At 41.7% G+C, this 22717-nt stretch overlaps 1 protein-coding gene across 1 annotated transcript in view; it reads right to left on the reverse strand.

Moving 5' to 3' along the window:
* PTPN13 (protein tyrosine phosphatase, non-receptor type 13 (APO-1/CD95 (Fas)-associated phosphatase)) overlaps positions 1-22717 on the reverse strand; it is a 103382-nt gene that overhangs the window by 11570 nt on the left and 69095 nt on the right. The window contains exons 19-38 of the mRNA XM_009993833.1: positions 21936-21992; positions 20053-20145; positions 18623-18730; positions 17764-17895; positions 16013-16479; positions 14981-15124; positions 12703-12796; positions 11802-11887; positions 11155-11317; positions 10052-10266; positions 9865-9963; positions 8054-8415; positions 7688-7862; positions 6120-6278; positions 4378-4549; positions 4048-4258; positions 3130-3200; positions 1434-1495; positions 601-757; positions 285-461 (exon numbers count right to left, since the gene is read on the reverse strand). Of these exons, the coding sequence (XP_009992135.1) occupies positions 285-461; positions 601-757; positions 1434-1495; positions 3130-3200; positions 4048-4258; positions 4378-4549; positions 6120-6278; positions 7688-7862; positions 8054-8415; positions 9865-9963; positions 10052-10266; positions 11155-11317; positions 11802-11887; positions 12703-12796; positions 14981-15124; positions 16013-16479; positions 17764-17895; positions 18623-18730; positions 20053-20145; positions 21936-21992 (3204 nt within the window). The remainder of the gene's footprint in view (positions 1-284; positions 462-600; positions 758-1433; positions 1496-3129; positions 3201-4047; positions 4259-4377; positions 4550-6119; positions 6279-7687; positions 7863-8053; positions 8416-9864; positions 9964-10051; positions 10267-11154; positions 11318-11801; positions 11888-12702; positions 12797-14980; positions 15125-16012; positions 16480-17763; positions 17896-18622; positions 18731-20052; positions 20146-21935; positions 21993-22717) is intronic.

Here is a 22717-nt window from a genome sequence, read left to right on the forward strand (position 1 = left end):
AAACATCATGAGTTCCACTCAAGAGACAATTCCAGAGTGGGATTTATTTTTCCTAATTACTTCAAGTAAGATCCAGATTTATCAGATTAGAACTTGACTTATTAAAGTAGATCTGAAGCTCACTGGAATCAGCAACCATTGGACTGTGTTCTACTTGGGAACTTTCAGTTCACACATAAAGTTAATGTCAACTATCCCTCTTGCCAAATCAGTTCCTTACTTGGCACCTTGTCTAAAAAAGCATCTTGCTGTTAGTGATAAGCTTTTTTAATGGCTCATGTTACCTGGCAGGTAATCTTCTGATGTGGCCTTCTTGAGATGTAGAAGACTCTGAGCCTCCAAAGTTGCATTATTACCATTTAAGAGGTTCTGGGCTTCCTCATCTACAACATCCAACAGATACTGGACAACTTCATTGTGATCATCCTCATCATAAGATTCATCATGTTGAACCTCTGTTTCTGAAGAGAAATGGTACAAAATTACAAGTTTTCCCAATAGAAAATGTTTTGAGGGGAAAAAAAACATATGAAAAGGTGGACACCATCTCTTGTGCACTAAAGACTGAATAGTGCTGTACCCCATTTCACCCCCTCTTACCTAGTTTGTCGTCATGTGTAGAAAAATCTGGCATCTGATTAGTCAAGTCAAGGGAAGGTTTATCTCCAGATCCTGAAAGATTCATTAGTCCTTTTGTGTGATGGATACTGTTGGCTGTATTTGCCTGAGAAGGTTCTAGGATGCTATTGCCATTTATCTACGAAAGAAAAGAACAACTCAACTTAATTCCTGAAGAGTCTGGTAGTTGGCTGAAGAAGCAAGCAGCCCTTAGAATTCACCATTCTGCTTAGCAACAAATAAAAAGCCTTATTCATATTGTATTCTTATCTGAGATAGCTGGGGGATGGATTGGCAGCTTTTAGGTGTAGTAGAAGTTACATGTGAAGAGAGGAAATGCAAAAATTTTAAAGCAACTAAGGAAAAAACCCAACACATAAAGATCCAACTACTACAAGAGAACACAAACTAGTATTTAATATTGTCATAACCTCTTTGATAACCTGCAATACTTTTGGTCCCAAACCACATAATTTCTCAGGAAAATAAAGGAGGAAAAAAAAAAAGTAAATCATCTAGTACATGCAGTATGAAAGCATCTCCAGAAATGGAACAAAATGGAATTTTCTGCATCATTGCCTTGCATTCTTTCCATAAGACCATTTGTTTTCTGATAAATCAGTCCCAAAGAAGAGAAGATAAATTAAAAAAACCTAGATATTTATTATGATCACTGCTTAAGCACCAAATCAAATTACAACAGTGGGTTTGAGAACTTTCATTATGCAGATTAGGTCTTTCATTTATTTTTAAAATGTGTGCATAGTAGGTCCTTTTCTCTAGTTGATGACAACAGGCACAACAGGAGTATTTACCTTGGGGCCATTATCTTCTGTTGCCTTTTCTGTCCTATCACAGGGATCACCACAGCAACAGCCTAAACAAAAACGGGAAAACCAACAGTTCATAGCAGCTTTTTCACAGGAATTAAATTAGTCCCCATCAGTTCTTTTCATAGAAGTAACAAGGTATTTCATATTCAGTTCTGAAATAAACAACATTTCTGCCTGCCTGGTTCCTGGGTATTGTCAAACTTCAGACTGTGCTTCATCATGATTTTTTGAATGTTATGCTCAATTGGATCAGAAAGCATGAGTATTAATGCAAGTAGCCAAGTCTAAACAAAGAGAAATGTTGATAAGTAACTCAACAACATACAGTGAAAACACACACCTTTGGGAAACGGGGCATGATTCCCTCTCCCTGGAAATGCACCAAATACAAACCTGAAATCATCTGTCACTAACTTTTTTTCTTTTTTGTAACATAATCTGAGGTCTGGGTCCTTGTTCAAAGGTACTTTTACCTTCTTGGTGAAGAAGAGAGTGGTACTAGGATATTAGACATCCCTAGACATCCCACTACTAATAAAACAAATGAGAGCAAGTGGAACCAGTAGATGCTGCATACCTAGCTACTAGTGGAACTCTGGATTTTCATATTCATTACACTTTCACAAACAAAGTAAGTTGTAGATGAAGTAACTGAAAGCTAAGAGAAGCCCAAGTATGTATGCACCTACAGGAAGGGAGTTTTAAAGTGGAGTCTTCCAAGATTTAGTTACAGGGCTTGTTCCTAATTAACACCTTCAGTAAGTTTTGTGGAATCAAACATGTAGCATACTTGGAAAATATTTGAGCAACAATAAACTGTAAGAGTTACAACTATTTTGTGACGCAAGACCAATAGTTATCAAAATACAATAAAAGGAAGCATGAAAGACAAGACTATGGAGAATAAAGAAAAATGCCAAGTGTCACATTTCAAGGAAAAAGAGCAAATTTTTATGCCTAGTCAGATGAAATAACTGTTAATATTATTATCAGAGTTGGGGCTGTTAAGCCTGGAGAAGAGAAGGCTCCAAGGAGACCTTATAGCAGCCTTGCAGCACCTGAAAGGGGCTCCAGGAAAGCTGGGGAGGGACTTCTGAAAATGGGCTTGTATTTAGAGGATGAGGGGTAATGGTTTTAAACTGGGAGAAGGGAGATTTAGGTTAGACATTAGGAAGAAATTCTTCACCATGAGGGTGGTGAGACCCTGGCCCAGGTTGCCCAGGGAAGCTGTGGCTGCCCCATCCCTGGCAGTGTTGAAGGGCAGGTTGGATGGGGCTCTGAGCAACCTGGGCTGGTGGGAGGTGTCCCTGCCCATGCAGGGGAATTGGATCTAGAGGATCTTTAAGGTCCCTTCCAATTCAAACCAGTCTGTGATTATACAATTAACACCAACGATGATGGTGATGATAACTAGTTGATTCAGTTATTTTAACTCTGTGAAAGACTTAGGCTAGGTATTAGAGAGAACTTCTAAACTAAAAGATAAATGGAATAATAAAGAGTATTGTTGAATCTCTTTTCACGGCAATTTTAAAAGAAAGATGAAGCAAGGACCTGATTATAAGTGGAGTTCTAGTGCAGCCACTGGACTAGGATGGTATCTGAAGGCCCAGACCAATTATTTCATTTTTATAAACAAATGCATTTCAACTGCAAGAAGTAAGCAAGCAAATCTTACCATTAGCTTTCACTGGCCATGGATTTGAGCTGTCAGGGCTTTTGGATTTTGGAAGCACTGCATGACCATCTCTATGAAAAGAAATGTTTACAGAATTTTTAATAATAATTTAAAAAATACACAACAGTAATAATCAGAGATTAATATAAATAAGTACTATCAGTAAAAACTGCTGATCATGCTTTCTGTGATAAAAGTTTTGGAATACTTAAATTATTGCATAAGTGAGATTATGTACTGGTAGTTATGTTAGTCCTAATGACAAGGTCATTAGAGCTGGACTTCCCTTCTAGATTCTGACAAAAAAGATTCAACCTTGCAGCCTCAAGATCTTGCAACTCCTTCCCCTCCTGGGGTAAACCAAAGTGGGAAGGAGAAAGGGAGAGAGGAAGCAAAGAACAGCAGGCGTGGCTAAAGGACTTTAAAAATGAAGTAAATGTTTCAGTCCCAAGTAAATATTGACACATAGGAATCTGGGAGTTTTTTCACACTGCTAGATTGTCATAAAAGAAGCAGCAGGGATAAGTGAAAACAGAGTGGGACACTAGGATCTGTGCCACAGGGTTTTGGCATTCACCAGTGTGCTGGGACATCCATGTGACAGCAGAACTATTTAAGCACAAACCAACATTTTAGTAACCTGTGTCGTATTTTGAAAATGGTATTTTGAACACTTGCATTTCATAGCTGGACACAGCTTTGTCTTCCCAAGAAACATAAAGCACAGCAAGCACTGGGTACCTTTTTACTCCACTGAACCACAAAACTGCACACACACAGACCCTTTTTGTGGTGTCAGTTCTCAACAACTTACCCCCTCATACTCCTTTGGTGAATTAGCTGTCATACCAGGAACATTTTTTCCCCATACAATCATGTGAGAAAAAGTCCAGAGAAGCATTTGCTTCCAAAACATACCTGGTGGCTTTGAGCACCACTTTTGGAAGGTGTGTTTCCAGCACTTTTTTGGCTTCTTTTAGAGTCATTCCCTGCGTGCTTATTCCATTAATGTAATGGATAATATCTAGTGCATGGAGACTCTCCTCTCTGGCAGCAACTGATCTGGGGAGAATGTCACTAATATACACAACTTGGTACAGGCTGTCATGACCTCCTGATAACAACAAGCCTTTGCAGGAAAGAAAAGGGAGAAAAAAAAAAAAAAGAAAAATAAGGGTGTTGGTTTTTTTTGTAACTGAAGGGGGAAGTTCTGCTTTAGAGGAAAAAACCAGTACACTTCTGTGTTACCTAGCTCCTCCTTATGGCACGTTAGTGTAATGTCAGGCAGTAAATGAGGCAACACTGGCATCTTGGGTAGCTCCAGGACACGGCCCAGCACTAATCTGACCGTCTTGGGGGCAGCCCGGAGAAAGCTGACTGCATCGGTGTGACTCATGTTAGTGACATCGATGTCATTCACCTGGGGAAATAAAAGCAACAGAGATCTCCTGGTTAGGTTCCAAGTAAAACAGTCAGCATGACTGCAGAACATTGACTACTCTTCCTATGGTTGATATTTGTCATTAAGGGACAAAGCAATAGGTGCTTTATCGACCAGAGTTCATCCTATTTATCCAAAGAAACAGAAGGTATAAATGTAGCTCAACTTTCACAAGTGAAAAAACAAGTCTACAGTCCACATGCTGAAATATCAAACAATCTGAAGAGGCCCTACAGAAAAGCTGGGGAGCGATTGTTTGGAAGGCTGAGTAGCGATAGGACGAGGGGCAATGGCCTTAAACTAGAACAGGGTAGCTTTAGGTTGGATATCAGGAAGAAGTTCTTTACTCTGAGGGTGGTGAACAGGTTGCCCAGAGAGGTGCTGGAGGCCTCATCCCTGGAGACATTCAAGGTCAGGCTTGAAGAGACTGAGCAACGTGATCTAGTAGAAAAGGTCCCTGTGCACTGCAGGGGGGCTGGACTAGATGGCCTTTAAAGGTCCCTTCCAACCCCACACACTCCATGATTCTATGATGCTATTTTACTGTTCCTATTTTTAAAATTACAATGTTCTAACTGCAGAGGCCAACACCTGAAAGTCTGACTAACAACCTAATCTACTTCAACTTGTATTTTCCTAACTTAAGGTTGAAGAGTATTCAGCAGTGCTTCAGTGTCCTGACCTAGCAAGGTCTCACACACGTACTCCTGTGTGATGCTCTTCATCATTATTGCTCACTGGCCCTGGAAGCCTAAATGCAAGTTTTCAGTCAATCAGAAATTAATACTACAAAGGATAGGATGCCATTCAGAGGGACCTGGACAAGCTAGAGAAGTGGGCCCATGTGAACAAAGCCGAGGGCAAGGTTCTGCATCTGGGTCAAGCAACCCCTGGTATAAACACAGGCTGGCGAAAGAAGAGATTGAGAGTGGCCCTGGAGAAAAGGACTTGGGGGTTTTGGTGGATGAAAAGCTGGACATGACCCGGCAGTGTGAGACCCCACCCAGAGTCTTGTCCACTTTTCCGGGTCTGGAGTTTTAAGGCTCCATGGAGACGTTATAGCAGGCTCCCAGGACCTGAATGGGACCCCAGGAAAGCTGGGGAAGGACTTTGGACAAGGGCTTGTAGTGAGAGGACAAGGGGGAATGGATTAAAACTGGAAGAGGAGAGATTGAGGTGAGACATGAGGAGGAAATTCTTGAGTGTGAGGGTGGTGAGACACTGGAACTGGTTGCCCAGGGAAGCTGTGGCTACCCCATCCCTGGAAGTGTTCAAGAGGAGGTTGGAGCAACATGGTCTGGTGGGAGGTGTCCCCGCCAAGCAGAGGGGTTGGAACTAGATGATCTTGGAGGTCCCTTCCAACCCAAACCATTCCATGATTGTATGAATGTTTTCATACTTGCATTTCTTTTATCTAAGACATAGCAAGGTACGTGCCTTTGTTCCTTAACCACATTTAGTTTGGCTTACAACAGAGTCAGATTTATGTTTTTAACTCCAAGTTGTGCTTTTCATGCAATCCCTGTATCTGAACACATTGTTCTCTCACTTTTATCAGTCGGTCTCCTGGTCGGAGTCTCCCGTCACTTTTGGCAGGATCCTGAACTATGTCATGAATGTAGCAGCCGATGTTCTCGTTACCTTTGGTCACTGTAAAACCCAGGCTGCCCTTTTCTGACTTTGTCAGAGTGACACGGAGCTCTACTTCCTAGGGGAAGAAAACAGCACTTCAAAACACAAACAGAAGCAATTTGAACATTTTACTGAATTTAAGTCATTTAGAAATAGACAACTGGTTTCCTTATTGGCCTAAGTGGAACATAAGGCTAAGGCAGTACCAAGACGTGTCACAGTAGGCTCAGCTTGGTTGCTCCAAGTAAGAACAACTAATTCAGATTGACTGCTGGTTTGCATGGAGCTAACCTTGGGCCAAAGGCCTATCATCTAAACAAAACTGTGAAGGAATATGCCAAAGCTGACACTTCATAGATAAAAATACCTCAGCATTTTTCAATAAAGGCAACAGATCAGGAATTGCACAGCTGAAAAAAATACATTTTCCTACAGTGAGATACGATACTGTACCTCATCTCAGCCATAGACAAATGGACATGTTTCGCCCATTTTAATTGGCTTGAATTTTGATTTGAAAGATATGGATCTGCTTCATTTGCACAGCAACTCACAGAGCACCAGGAAGGCTTGAGAAAAATGTCTGAAGAAGGGACTAAGGAAAGGACAGTCTGTTTCTTCTCAAAAAGCTTTGTAACTTGAAAAACCCACAAGACTGAGACAGATCAAGGCTCAATTTCAATTTTTTTCAATCTGTGAATAGACTATGTGAGGATCTGGAAGCTGAAGTCCCTTATGATACACAACCCACTTCCCAGATAGATTCTTGCCACCCTGGAAGAGCCTCAAAAACATGCTGCACTTTGCAGCAGAGCAGAAAGTCTTTGGGAGTCGTAATGCAGGAAAGAACAAGGTCTCCTGGTGTCCCTGCTACCCTAATTTATCTTCTCTCAATGGCCACACAGACAACCAAAAGGGCAGAAACAAGATATTTGCCATTTAAGCTTTGTCTGAGTACACGGTTAGGAATAGGTACATTTTTTATGCCAAGTTTTCCAGACTGAAATGACACACAAACCAGGTGTATACACATCTACCTATGTCCATGTAGATGTCTCCATATTCAGAGGGAAATATATCAACTTCTCAAAAGCTCAGATGGAAAATACCTGTAGACACCAGAATGAGCAGCTGCAGTTCACTGGTTACATTCTGCACGTGTGTGTGTGTGTGTGTGTGTGTGTGTGTGTGTGTGTGTGTGTGTGTGTGTGTGTGTGTGTGTGTGTGTGTGTGTGTGTGTGTGTGTGTGTGTGTGTGTGTGTGTGTGTGTGTGTGTGTGTGTGTGTGTGTGTGTGTGTGTGTGTGTGTGTGATTGATAAAGCACATGCCCAGATGAGTGCAAGTGTAACCTACAGCTAATCCCATTTGTACAATAACATGCCTGACTTCTATCCAGTCACTCCCAACACTGTGGCTAAAACAATTTCCAGTTGGCCACAGCAGTAGGTACAATTAAGCTGTTGAAAGACAGAAATAGTAAATTACTGGCTCATATTCTTCAGCAGTTTTTTCCAAGTGGCTGAGTAATGAATCTGCTCCTCCTGGATGTGGAGTCGACTCAGAAGTAGGAGTGGTGTAACAGTCATTGATTAAAATGGATGTCGTAACATCAGGAACTGTTCTACAGGCTGGAATCAATGGCAAATCCAATGGCAGATTACTACAGATAAACAAACAAAAAACAAGGATCAGCTTGTACAACATGGCTGTCACCCAGAAACAAATATATGGACGAACATTCACTTTATGCAGGTCTAAAAAACAAAACCAAGTGTTTCTATGAATAAGTCTAATAAAATGTTTTTGTAAACACCTTCTGCATTAATTCAAAGGTCATTGTAAACAGCATACCTGTCCTCAAGCTCTGACTTGCTAGGAGCCTGTTGATCAGAATACAAGATGGTGGGAGCAGCCTCTTCCTGACCACTATGTGTCCCATACTGACTATGTGTCTGGGTCACAGCTTCATCTGAAGTTTGGTACAGTGCAGAACTCCAGCCAGGGCCCACCTCTGCTGGTGAGTCTATTACTTCCTCATCGCCACTCCTACTGCTGTCACTGTAGCTGTCTCTTCTAGAAGCAGAGTTTAGCCTTCTCTTGCTCAGATCAATAGTTTCATTTTCATCTGAGCTGTCTCCTTGATCGCCATTTGATGGACGAGAAACTTCTCTGTTGACATCTGGAAATACTTGCTGGGGTGAATGGATGGGAGTCTACAGAAAGCAAGCATATTTAATTTATCAAACTCCAGTTTTGACGACAAAAGAAAGCTGCAAAGATTGCATAACACAACTAAAAGCAATTATTCAGTGGCTCCTTCCATTTAGGTGTTGCCTTAACTTATCCCAGCGCAGTTTGATCACAATCACCTCGGCTAAGACAAAGTGTGCAAAACTTTGAAACATATACTGCAAATTCATCTCAGGAAAACAAATACACTCTTGGCTTCAGCCTTGGAGAGGCTACTGACAGATGCCTTTAAGCTACACCCAGCAGTCATCTAGGCAACTACCAAGGAATTCCTTCCAACCACAACACACTGCTGACGGTCACACTGCAACCAGCGTCAAACTCATCCCACACAGGAGGGAAACAGGAAAAGCAAAATGCTACATAACTGACTACAACAACCAGGATAATCTACTCCAGCTGGAGACTGTTCAGCCAAGTTATTAAGTCCCATGAGAAGGAAGAACAGTTTTGCCAATAATCAAATATTCTCCAGAATTGTATCAGCGAGCAGGCACATTGTTTAAAATCTTATTTTATGCTTCTATGGCCAAATTCTTGTGTTCATAAACATGCTCCACCTGTGATAAACTTATAAATAAAAGCTGTCATTTGTTCATTGGTATTTATCTTCTTTTAGAATATGAACTGTTTTATTAAAGTTATGCTCCTCTTTTACTTCTGTTATTGGCTATTTGTATTATTAGTTTGTGCAGTTACTTCTCTCTAATATTATCTTCGTTTAAACTTGTATTTGTACATTTAAATTCCTGTCATCAGACTTGAGTGGGTTTAACTGTTTGAAGATTATATTAAAATAACTTAAATTGAGGACCTGTCTCCATTAGTTTTACACTATCCTTTGTTACAGGAATTATATATATGTTATACTTTTCAGGCAGATTCCCCTCTACATTCTCTTTTGCTGAAATACATTTCATTTCCACCTCTTCCAAGTATCCTAAAAAAGCTTTAGATTTTTCGATTTACTCACTGGAGCATTTTGAAAATACTCTTTGTGACATCTGTAATTTCCAGTGAGCAAATATGGCAGTCATTTCCCTCCTTTTACATCCATCAAAACCAGACAGGCTGGTGTTTCACAGAACACTGTACACAGGCATTACAGAAATAGCCCATGTCTGTTGGAGATCAACTTCAAACTAGTGGACTGCAAAGAAACCATTAAGCCAATGTCTAATGTCTTAAGGCACAAAATGGAGGGGCGGGGAGTTGTTAAAGCCCTGAATTGTTTTCACATTTCCACAAAACCTTTAGCACATTCCTGAGGGATTTACTATAAGAACCACATTTTCATGAGCAGCTTTCCATCCGCACCTCACGTTTTACTAAACCATCCATCAGACTAAATATACGAACCTTTCAGAGAGCAATTAAAAAAACAGAATATAATCATATGCCATAAGCCTTACCAACAAAGAAGGATCAATGTCTGGTAGCACACCAGATGGTGGACGACAAAGGAGAAGAGAGACTTCTGGAGATGTTCCCCTCAGAGCAGAGATGACTTCCTATGGCCACAGTGGGATTCGTTATTACACACAGGCCCCCAGACTTGCAGGACAATTACAACATGAGTTTCACTGCTAAGACACAAACCTGCTGGGATAAATCCTTTAGTGATGCCCCATTCACTTTCAGAATGACATCTCCAACTTCTATCTGCCCACTTTCTGCAGCAGGCTGCCCAGGGAAGAGCTTTTTCACCCTCACGATGGTTGAGCCCAGTTGCTCTGGGGTAAGATTATCTTCACGGCAGAAACTGAACCCAAGGCCTGAACTATTCTTCAACAGCTTCACCTCAAATGTGTTCTCTGCAACAGAAACGTTAACTTATAATTTCCTACAGCATGCTGGCCGTGAAAAAAAGTGGCTAGGTAGTGTTCCTCCAATTCACTGAACACAAGCATTATCTAAAAGACGCTTCCAAGTTAAAGGGGCAAAAAGCTGACCACGACTTCTCAGTCTGCTGGCTTGCCCTAGCAACATCCACACTACACAGAAGGCCAGGGTATCTCCAAAATACTGCTCCCCAGGAAGCCCGTTAAGGAGCCTGTTGAAGCACATAGAGTGACACAACCTTTCTGGCCACTGATATGAAATAGAGCAGCAGCTGGAGCTCCTGGCAGACATGATAAATCCCATGAAGGAAAACCAAAAGATATCTGCAATGGTGTCCCCATCTGGGTAGGCTCCCCTGCACTTTCACAGGTCTCCAGCAAGAGAAGCTGAAGTACACCAGCTTCTAGTCAGCTCTCTTCTCTCTTTATCCCTCTTCTCTCTTCACCCAGCTCTTAATGTCTTCTCTCACCTGACAGGAACAGCAGGACCTACAGAAGCTCTCATTCAGATATGAGGATCTAAAATCCCCCTTTGCACTTCTTAGCAGCACCAGAAGTAGCAACTCCACTTTTACTCCCACTGTGCTACAGCCCTGGCCAGCAAGGCTGGTGAAATTGGGAAACAGCAAGGAACAGTAAGAGAGCACACAGAGTTACTAAACAAAGTTACCAAGATGTGAAAGAAAATCTTAGAAACAAATGCAACAGTACAAAAAAAGAAGAGAATGAATTATGTACAGGGGCTCAGGTTCCTGCCCACTCTTTCTCCCACCTTTCTAGTCTATCTATCAATCTACAGGTGATTGGAAGAAAAACTAGAGGATTCTTTGAAAGTCAGACACTTTCCCTAAGTGACCTGACCTGCAGTGACAAAGCTGTAATCCTTGGCATTTGCAGTTTTTGTTGCTGGTTTCTCCTGTGGCTCACATTGCCCCACTTGATTTGGAGGTGTGCACTGTGGTGTGATTGGAGCATGAACCTTGGCGACAGACAGCTGACCTTTTTCCAGCAGCAGATGCACCACCTGAAGAGATGAAATATTCTCCAGTTAACTTACAATGGTCATAGCACAGTCTAGAGTACATCATTCTTTCTAAGTTGTCAGGGTTCTAAGTTTTAAAGCAGCAAACTTGTTAGACGCCTCCATCCCCATATATCCTCCATTTGTTCCTTGTTTTAAGGGCTGTGACAACCTCTAAAATACAATAATGGACTTGCAAGATACTTGCCAACACAGTTTCTTTCCAACCTGTGCACCTGGGCTTCCCTTCTGTGAAGCCCAGGGACAAGGAAAAACCAATTCCCTACAGACCTCTCACCCACACAGAGTCAGAATTCCCCTAGGTTGGGCAGGGAGACTGGAGGCCTAGGAAGCTGAGGAGCCTAGGAAAGCATACTTGAAGTAACCAGGAAAGTAGGGAAAATTCCAGTCACAGGGTTCCTTTCCCTCTTATCACTCATGAAGATCTGGTTTACTACAGACAGGAGTAGAACCAGCAGCCACTTACCTGCCCAGTGTTTCTCAGCATTTCAACAGCTTGCTTATGGGTAGCACCTTCCAAACTGATCCCATTGACAGAGAGCACACGGTCACCTACAAGCCATGGAATAATCATGTAAGAAAAATCAGGCAGGACATAATCCATAAAATGCATATGATGCACAGAAACCTTCAAGTTTCAGCTAACAAGGACAGTTACTGAAGTGAATTGTCCCTCCCCTTCACACTCCTGAGTCAAGAAGAGAATTTGGCGACTAAACTATGTGGTTGGACTCCATGATTTTTAAGGTCTTTTCCAACCTAAATGACTTTATGATTCTATGGGATAACCCCATGTCAAAGCTAGTGTTATCCATCAGACTGATAGTCTGCTGCAAAGCTCAGACTATTTATCAAAAAAAAATCTTAATCTACAGTGGGAACTGTCATTTCAGTGAATCATGTGGCCTGGCTTATAAACAATAAAAGCTGAAATAATAACATTGATTTTCTGAACTGAGTTGCCCAGCAAGAAGGCCACAAATAATTGAAAGCCTTCTCCATGACTGAACAGAGAAGTGTTCATTAAGACAGGCTGCATTAGGGAAAAAAAAAAAAAGCTAAGCAGCCTATCTCTTATTTTTCCCTTCCCCAGTCTCACCAGTTTCCTGTTGGTTCTGAAGTTGTTCTACACTTTTTTTTCTCCACACTTGAATTTAAATGCTCCGCTGAAGAATTAGATATCAAGGCAACATATAAAATGGAAACTTCAAATGCAGTAGCTTGGAAAAACAACTCTTCCCAGTGAAAAAGGTCCAGTGAAAGAAGGCAGAGTTCCTAGCTTCTGGGTCACTGTACTGTGAAGGCCACCACAGTTACCTGCCCTTTTTTCACATTACAAGTCCCAGTTGAAATAACTGAAATATTACCTTTTTCTATTCTGCCATCTGCTTCAGCTGCTCCCTTAGGAATAATGGCTTTCACATAAATACCACCATGCCTTATGCTAGTATTTACACCACCCTAAATGGAAAGCAAAAACAGGACTTGTTAGTCTTTTTGAAGTTAGAATACTTGGTCATTAAACAGAGTGGCACACAAGGAAAACTGTACTCAGGAAGCACTTGGGCTACTGGCATGTAAGAAGAACAGCCCACAATGTCTTACACAAAGCATGTTTTTGCAGTCATGCGATTTAGTACAAATGAAGTTGGGGTGGGAAGACTGTAAAACCATGATGCACCACAACACAAATACACCCCAAACAAACAGGTGTCCTTCAGCAGAAGCAGGTCTGCATGATGCCAGACGTTCCATGCTTGCCTGTCCAAGCTCAGAGATGTGAGGGCACAGCATGCCAAAGCAGAGGATGCACACCCATGCAGTGTCCTACTCCCATACACCTGCTCTGATCTAACAGGAAAATAAGGGCTGCTTCTTTCTCTTAGCTCATAAAAATTTGAAGGTCTAACCTGAAAACCACCCACTCCAGCTCAAGGAGCATTGTTTTGAGAGGGCCTGAGCCTTTCTGCTGATTGCCGGGGGTGTTGGACTAGATGATCTTCAAAGATCCCTTCCAACCCAACCTGTTCTGTGATTCTGGCTCACTGCTGCACTACCAGTGCTTCTCCATAAACTTGGAGGGAAGAGGGAGACCAACAGTGCTTTAACACTCCCTACCAAAGCAAACTACATTACACATGAAAACTTAAAACCCAGAGCTAATTGGATCCTTCTTCTTTTCCCCACAGCACAGGGTGGCAATGCAAGGGGCAGAACGACTCCACGATTCCATGAATAGAGGCTGATAAAGGACAGGAGAATGCAGATCCCACTTGGATATCCTTGAAAGGAAATCTTTTCATTGGTTGTCACCTTCTAATTTCTTCTACAAAGCCAGTGCATGCATGCAGCAGGCTTGATACTACTCAATACCCAGCTCCCTCTCAACCTTTGCTCTCCCAGCTGTCTCAAGCCAGAAGCTTGACAAAGCAACACGAGGTTGAATAAAATGGGATACTGAAAAACCAGGATTTCATTCTGCTCTTCTTACAAAACACCCCCTGTCTACGAAAACAGTGCTATGCTTGACAGTTGGCACTCCATCCACATGCCACATGCCCATTTGGCCACATTTAGGGAATTGCTCTAAGTGACTTTTCCCTTTCAAATGATCATGGAGTCTGGCAATCAATCAGAGATAATATTTGAATATTAAAACACCAAAAGGTATGTTTGAACACAACATAAGAACAGGAGCAGTGAAAAACATGTGCATCTCAGTCATAAATCATTCTCTTCTTCCCTGAAGTGGCCCTCTGCAGTATGGCAGGCCATAAATATAAACTATCTTCAAAATTGTATGGCCCAGAGAGAAATCAGTCCACTAAAAATACTCATTTTGTTTTAACTTGTATTGCAAGAAAGCAGAGTCAACCAGGTCCTCTTTGAACTTCAGTAGTTTTTTGCTTTCTGCCTTCTATCAAGCAGATGGAGAACACTGAACATGGTATCACAGAATGGTTTGGGTTGGAAGGGTCCTAAAAGATAATCTAGATCCAACCCCCTACATGGGCAGGGACACCTCCCACCAGCCCAGGTTGCTCAGAGCCCCACCCAACCTGCCCTTCAACACTTCCAGGGATGGGGCAGCCACAGCTTCCCTGGGCAACCTGGACCAGTGTCTCAACACTTTCACACTAAGGAATTTCCTGCTAATGTCTCACCCAAATCTCCCTCTTCCATTTTTAAACCATTCCCCCATGTCCTCTCACAACAAGCCCTTGTCAAAAGTCCCTCCCCAACTTTCCTGTAGCCCCAGATGTGTGTGCACAGATACTCTTCAGTAACACTACCATTTTTCCCATTGCCTGTGGTGCCAGCCAGGGAAATAATTATTTCTCTCCCTTGTAAACCTGCCACTTTTCAAGGCAGCAAGGGACAAAACACACCTTGCTTTCTGTTCCTCACAGAGCAGTGTCTGTGTTAAGATTCTATTAGGCCTATAGGGCTTAGCCATAAAACAACAAACATGAGTTACTTAAAGGGCAGATGACAAGAAAAGGGATATAAAATATTATTGCTTTGGTAAGATGAAGCACACATCAATAAAACTACACAGTGGCTCCAGAACATATTTTGCTTCCTTGTGATTTAGCAATGTAATGGGTTGCTGGGAGTAGAGAAAAAGTGAAAACATCTAAAAACCTTGTCAAACAGTACCGTGACACTTATTCCCAAGCTGTTATCTTTTTTGGCTAGTTCAACCTCAAAGATATCTCCAGGTTTAAGAAGTGTTGCAGTAACCTTTTTAGAATTCATGGTGTCTGCTGGATTCACTGAGGAAGATTCCTTTATCAAAACAATAAAAAACAAAAGAGAAAATAAAAACAACAAACAAAAAGAATAAGAAGAGAAGTTTACAGTTAAGACCCTAAAGGGTGTGTTTGAGTCAGATGCAGATGAAAGGAGTCCACATGGCAAAATACCAATTAGTAAAACTCATAAGGCTCATTGCTTTAACTCTTCCCTTGCTGCCATTTAGGAGGTTTAGCACAGAAATGGGCTTGGCCTTCAGAACACACAAACTTCAGTTTTCCAGCAACCTAGGGTCTGCTGGATTCATTTGCAGGAGGTGGCACAACTTGACTGAATAACCTCCTCCATCAGCTGAAAAGAGGAATCACTGCAAGCTAGGAATTATTAGTGGTGCCTGCCACCGTGTACTTTCAGAAAGGTGAAGCAGCAAACTGCCTCTTCAGAGCATGGCTGACTGTTCAATTATCATCACAAAAGAGCAGTTTTCCACGGATTAGATCACTCTGAAAAGACAATTAGTTCTGCTGCTACCCATTTCAAATGAATAAATTTACCTCTAGGGGTGGCCACTAGACCATGATCCTATTGGACCAACACACAGAATTGAAAGGTGTTCTTCAGAGTCAACAAGTGCTCTATTCACTCATCCCAAAGCACAACCTGCCCCTAGTAAGACATGCCCATCTCACGACGTTGGAAAGCTAGGAAGTTCTTTCAAGTTACAGAAGTGATTTTCTCCATTTATTTTGAAAAAAATCACCAAACTATTAGAAATTGGCTACTAGCATTTGCCATTAGAAGGACAAGCTGCAGGTTAGGGTGTCCACCCTCCACATCCTTTCACCTTATTCACATCCACACTCAGCTATTTCAGTACCATTACTATACTGATGAGATAGATTCATAGGAAATACACTATGCCTTTTTAGCTGGCTGTTGCTCCTGACTGCTGGAATAAGTTGCTTCATCCATGTCAGAATCCCCTCGGTCAGAATATTCCACAGACTCCACCAGCCCAGGCCTTCTGTTTTTGGCTCGAGAACTGTCAGATGAGGATCTTCTCTTCTCATTCATTTTAGAAAGCCCAGACTGAGAATCACTGTAATGCTGAGAATCCTGCTGGGCTCTACCACTGGCATGTTTGCCAAAGAAGCTGGCTGGCTGACTCTGAGACAGGCTGGCACTCTCCGTCCGGGAATCCTGGGAGCTCAAGCTTCCACCCCGTTTGCCTCCCGACAAACCAGACAAACTCCCCGAAATGGGCCTCTGGTGACCATGGGACTGGTTGTGTTCTTCTGAAGAGGACTCCACCTCATGGTCCTGCACCGACGACGGCCTCCTCAGATAGCCCATGGCTCCATTACTGATTTGTGTGGCGTTAGATGATGCTGGAAACCAGGACACAGGACAAGTCAGAGGCAGCCTTGAACATCTCAGTGCACTACGACACAACCTCCTCAGTTCACAACCACACCAGGTTTTTTTACTCTTTCATATGATGCAGGACACTTTCTCTTCAGAAAATGGTGTGTCTTCCCTAAAGCTTACTTCTCACAGAATCACAGCATCGCCCTGGTTGGAAAAGACCTTCAAGATCACCAAGTCCAACCATCAACACTGACAAGTCCTTCATTAAACCATATGCCTAAGTACTATGTCTACATAGCTCTTAAATCCCTCCAGGGATGGTGACTCCACCACTGCCCTGGGCAGCCTGTTCCAACACCTGAAAACCCTTTCAGTGAAAAAATTCTTCCTAAATCCAGTCTAAACCTCCCCTGGTGCAAATTGGGGTCATTACCTCTTGTCCTATCACTTGCAGCTTCACTGAACAGACTCATCCCCACCTCTTTACAACCTCTTTTCAGGTAGGTGTACAGAGCAAGGAGGTCTCCCTTCAGCCTCCTTTTCTCTAGGATGAACAACCCCAGCTCCCTCCTCCTAAACCATCTGCTCCAAACCCTTCATCAGCTGTGCTGCCCTTCTCTGGACATTCTCCAGCCCCTCAATGTCCTTTCTGTAGTGAGGGGCCCAGAACTGAACACAGGACTTGAGGTGACTTAAGATTACCTCCCTGGTCCTGCTGGCCACACTATTCCTCATACAGGCCAGGATGCTACTGGCCCTCTTGGTCACCTGGGCACACTGCTGGTTCATATTCTGCTGCTGTCAACCAACACCTCCAGGTCCTCCCTTTCTGCTGGGCAGCTCTCCAACCACTCCTCCCCAAGCCTGTAGCACTGCTGGGGGTTGTTGTGTCCAAAGTGCAGTCAGTACCCAACATTTGGCCTTACGGGCCAAATTGGCTGTGGCCCATGGATCAAGCCTACCCAGGTCCCCCTGCAAAGCCTCCCTGCCCTCAGGGAGATCAACACTTCCACCCAGCTTAAAGTCATCTACACATTTACTAAGGGTGCACTCTGTCCCCTCATCTAGATCATCAATAAAGATGTTCAACAGCAGTGGCCCCAGCACTGCTCTCCATTCAGTCCCAAAGCACAATATGAAGTGCCTGCAGTGAGGGTGATGTTTCCTGGCTCTCTCAATTGGCTAGATCAGTAGTTTTGAAGAAACACAGAAAGCACTTCACAAAAGGTGCCAAAGAAGGCAGAGCGCTCCAACTTTTTCGTAACAACTCTTTAATAATAAGGAATGAATATGCATCTCCATACCTTTGGATAGCTTATCCTTGGGCTGAGAGGTAACAAGTATCACATTTTCAGGTGCGTTCTCCAAAATTTCTAGTGCTGCATGGAGGCTGACCCCTTCTAAACTGGTGCTATTTACAGATATTAGTCGGTGTCCTGCACAAAAGGTTTTGGTCAGATACTATCTAATATTTTTTGCCATCTCTACACAATGCATGGATTAAGAACTACTACAATTCAAGTGATGCTGGAACAGAGAACCCTAGTAATATAAAAAACAAACAAACAACAACAACCCTAATAACAAACCACAGTAACTGGTTATTGATACTTTCCTTAAAAACCTGCTAAACCTTTCCATAATGATTTCTACCTTCTTGTCTGCCAGAAGAAAATAGGGATGCAAAAGCAAAAAAATCAAGAGAAACAAGCAATATGCAGCTCAGTTCAAGAAAAAGATTAAAATGGGAGAAAAAAGAGCAGGTATTAAACTTTTTAAATCTTTTTCTCTCCCCTCTCTCTGCTATATTACCATAGGATTACATTAATTTATTCCAAAATCAAAGTATGGACTTGAAGTTTTAAAGATTTGAAATTCCAAACCCTCTACAGAGATACAAAAGCAATTAAAGTCCTTATATCTTCATATGTTACTTCAACTTTCTGCTACTTCAAGCTTACTTATTTTTGCCCTGATTCAAATGAATTTTGGTTTTGTACAGTTTAACAATCAAGTACCATCAGTTTCCAGAAAGTATCCGGAAGGTAACTGAAGGTCAGCATGTGTCAGGGACTGAAGTCTGCAGCCATCCTGGAAATGGTACTACATATGTGTTTGGCCTTTTCTTTCATGCATACACCTCTTCTTATTTAATATATTCACCTGGTTTTAGAGATCCTTCCAAATCAGCAGGGCCTCCAGGAATAACCGAATGAATAAAAATTCCCAGATCAAGTTTCCCCGTCTTCTCTCCACCAATTATTTGAAAGCCTATGAAAAAAAGCCCCAAAGCAGGCAAAAATGTCAGGGATCACAGTGCAACTTAACACAAGCCTGTATTTCAGAACTGACAAGAACTTAATCATTCTAATCAATGTAAAGTAGCAGAAAGACAGAGGTGAGAAGTCTACATGAAGTTAGATTATAATAAGCTTTTTTTGATTAAGCTTTATTGCATTCTCCATTTTTGAGGAAGTGATTCAGACACTGTCTAGCTGGCTTCCCAGAGCACTCCAGCAAAGGCTACAGAAGACAACTGTATTAAGACAAACACCAGCCCAAACACATGACGTGTACATTTGCTGACCAGATGTATTGCATCTTCCCTAAAATTTCTGGCTTTCTCCCTTGTTGGTTGCTTCACCTAAATGTTCAACTTTACTCTCAAGAATGGGAGTTTTTCAGCTCCCTGTTTTGAGGCTTTTAATCTATTTCTGCTAATTCTACCAGATAAACCTGGAAAGGATGATTAAAATAAACAACACTAAACAATCAGAATATTATATCCTCTCTATTCTTGCTAAAACAGATAAGTAACACAGATTGCACAGAGAAGAAAGAGAAAAAACGGTGCATTTATATGGATTTCTTTCCTTTTTTGGTCAACTCTTAAGTTATTGTTCATAATGCTATTATTGTTCGTACACATTTCCCCTCTTCAGATTTACACAATAATCCCATTTTACAAGACAGACAGAACAATGTTCTTAAGGACACTTCAGAGAGCCTCTCTAAAGCACAAATACTGACACCCAATTATTCATTACTCATACAGGGAAAAATTATGCGGGTTTATGAAAAAACTCCACGGTAAAAGAAGGAATGGAATGAAAATATCATCTTCCAGGCTCCTTAAACCTCAATTTAAGTGTTTCATCTGATGATACTGTAAGAAAAACACTTCAAAATTAGCTCATACTGGCTATATAAAGTCCTTTTTATGTTGTGGGTTTTTTTCCATTTGAAGTCTTCACGCTATTAGAGCTGTGAGGTGTCCAGACAGAGAAAAATACTGTATCTGAAAACGCAGATACGCTTCAAAGGCAACTTTTAGGATGACTAGCTCATAATATTTATATTATCCCACATTTACAATATTGGAAAACTGAAAAACAGACTTGCTTAACATCCCTCAACAAATCAGCAGCAGGTGCCATCAAGCAGGTCCAGCCTTCAGCATCTTAAATGCCTTAGAAATTCAGCTACTGTCTGCAGTGCTTTCTTCAGTCCTACCAGAAATACTTAAATACAGACCAGAAAACTTGGTTTTCAGCATCTAGGAACATAACCACATCAACTTTAAAGACACTTACCTAAGCCATATTTTTCATCCTTTTTCAAGTTCACTAAAGTTATCTCTCTCTCTGGTGAAGCAACTCTGTTCTGTGTTGTTTGCAGGGAGTCAACTGAAAAGCCAACATTTCATTATCAGACACAACCTTAGTGCTGCCCTTCAGGTTGCTTTGAAGTTCTATTCTATTTAACAAAACATCACTGATAACCTGAAAAGCTGTTCTGGACTAGTGGGTCCAACTTCCACCTCCTAAGCCATGTCCAAATATAAACCCAGCCCACACAGTTTTAACTCCATCCCATCTTCAGCAATTCAGTTCTTCTGTTCCTCCTAAGAACAGAATCCAGCATCATCTCTTGGAATCACAACACAACGGAGCCCTAAAATCTTCCAATTTATTAGTCTCTTTTCAGCAAAGCTTTTGTGCCCTGCTCAGGTAGGCAGGATGTATGCATGTTGGTCAAAGTGAAACTGAGGCTTATCATCTCAAGTTACTAAAAGATTACTCAGTGAGTTCTCTTAATGGTGGTCCTTCATTAAAGAACAAACAATATTCGAAATTTCTACTGAAACCTTTCTTGTTTATATGCATTTCCTCATTTGCAACTCCACAGGCTTCAGTTCTGCCTCTTCCAAAATGTGAATACCCTCCCAACAGATTTATGCATCTCTGAAGGTTCCCAACAGACTCAAGTATACACAGGCACTTAAGAGACAGAAGGGGCATGATATGAAACAAAAAAGCTGTCTCATGAATCTTCAGGAAATGCCAGCCTACTGTAAGTCTGAACTCATTCACGTGCTACCTAGAGAATATAGAAATCATTTGGCCTGGAGTGCCTGGCACACTTTTGTCCTAAGTGGAATATGCAGTCCCCAGCATCAGAAACCTGCTGAGCTCTACACACTGATCCAAGCAGAAAACAGTGGTGCAAAGAAGTGTGACAGACTGCATCCCCTGGAGAAGAAGTTTCTCTTCCAAAAAAACAAGTCAAACCTAAAGAGTAAAAGAACTTAAAAGAAAATACAGTCTTCTCAAGCTCTACAGAACTAGTAAGTTCAGAAGAACCGTGTTATGACTTGAGGGGACCCAGGCTGATTTTATGGTATCAACAGAACAACCTAGAGAGATGTTGTTTAGGACTTGAGGGATCTGGGGGCCAGAGCAGAGGGGTCAGGATTCCCTCCCATTTCCTGCCATACCTGGCAAAAGCCAGGACAGCAAGTCAGGCCCCCCTTCCTTCTCCCTATTTCCTTGCTGCTTCCTGCTCTTGGATGTCTTGGAGAGAGGCTCCTGCTGTTCCATCAACTCACCACGTGCTCTGCAGGATCCAAATCCATCAGGTGCTGGGAAGAGCCCTGGACCCTTTCCCAAGTCTGCTCTGCCACAAGGGACCCTCGGGCGTTTATATCAGCAATCACCAAGGTCAGGTTTTGTATATATTTGTTCCTCATCCCACATGTTACTACCCCTTCTCTGTTCTATAAACCTGTTCCCATTTTAATTTCCAGCCTTTATGTGTCTCTTCCTAAATCCTCTTTTATCTTCCCCTGGGAGGGTGGAGGGAATAACAAAGGGTTTTGGTTCACTCTGACCACTAAACTGAGACATGAGGGAAATGAGTTTTGAAGAGCATGGTATGTTAGGTAATAGCACCCTTCAATTCTCAAAGTAAATGTACACTATTTACATTTGAAAAATACTCCATACAGATGTCAAAATCTCCCCCAAGAAGCGATCCAAGAGAAACATTGGGAGCTGTATTTAGGAAAAGGTCCTACCCAACTAACCAAGAAAGGCGTTTGATTTAAGAAAATCAAAGAACCAGGAGAGGTGGAACTTGACAAGTGCTTCACAAACTGACCGAATTAGTTCTATAGGCATATTATTTATCAACTTACTGCTCTCTTTTACCAGCGCCGATGAGGGAAGGATTCCCGGAGCATTCATGCTAACGCCTGCGACACGAAGGGAAATATTAGACACTGTTACCCTTCTCCTTTTGAACATGAAAGCTATCAAAAGGTATTTCAGACTTCACAGAGTGCACCTGAGCTTATTCACAGTATCAGATTCCTTACTTATTTTTATCATGAACATAGTTCTGGGTTAGCAAATCCAGATTAGATGCGTACTTGGGCTGTGGTTCAAGGTTCAGAGAGATGGCAGCTCATGCAAAGGACTGAAGAAAGGACAGAGGTTTGGCCTTTAAAACCACTGTTATATTCAGATCAAATTGGCAGATCTTTAAAAAAGATAAGTCAAAGACTAAATTTTCTAAACAGGATTGGATGAATATGCCTAACCCAAGAAACCAACAAGAGAGGAGTCTTTGAAGACTGTAAATTAATAAAAATAATAATAAAATAATAAATATTTTTTTTAAAAAAAAAGTTGCTGCAGTAACAAGCAATTCGAACCAAGTATTTCTGTTTAAATCAGTTTGCATATAGAATCATTTTTTCTTTGGAATGTTCAATACCAAGCAAATATGGTCATACTTTGAAGAGCATAAAATAATGAATAAATGTAGTAAGTTATGAAAGTAAAGGAGGTAAAATCATCCAGGCTTTTTAGCAAAGCAGTCTTGGCCTCTCTAAACCTCTGAACCCTGAAGATTCAGCTGATGAGTTTCATCATACAAAGAATGTGTTCCTCAGCACAGCCTGTGTCATTCAGCAGG

This window comes from Chaetura pelagica, unplaced genomic scaffold (assembly GCF_000747805.2).
Source record: "Chaetura pelagica isolate M959 unplaced genomic scaffold, ChaPel_1.0 scaffold210, whole genome shotgun sequence".
In the NCBI taxonomy this organism is placed as follows: Eukaryota; Metazoa; Chordata; class Aves; order Apodiformes; family Apodidae; genus Chaetura; species Chaetura pelagica.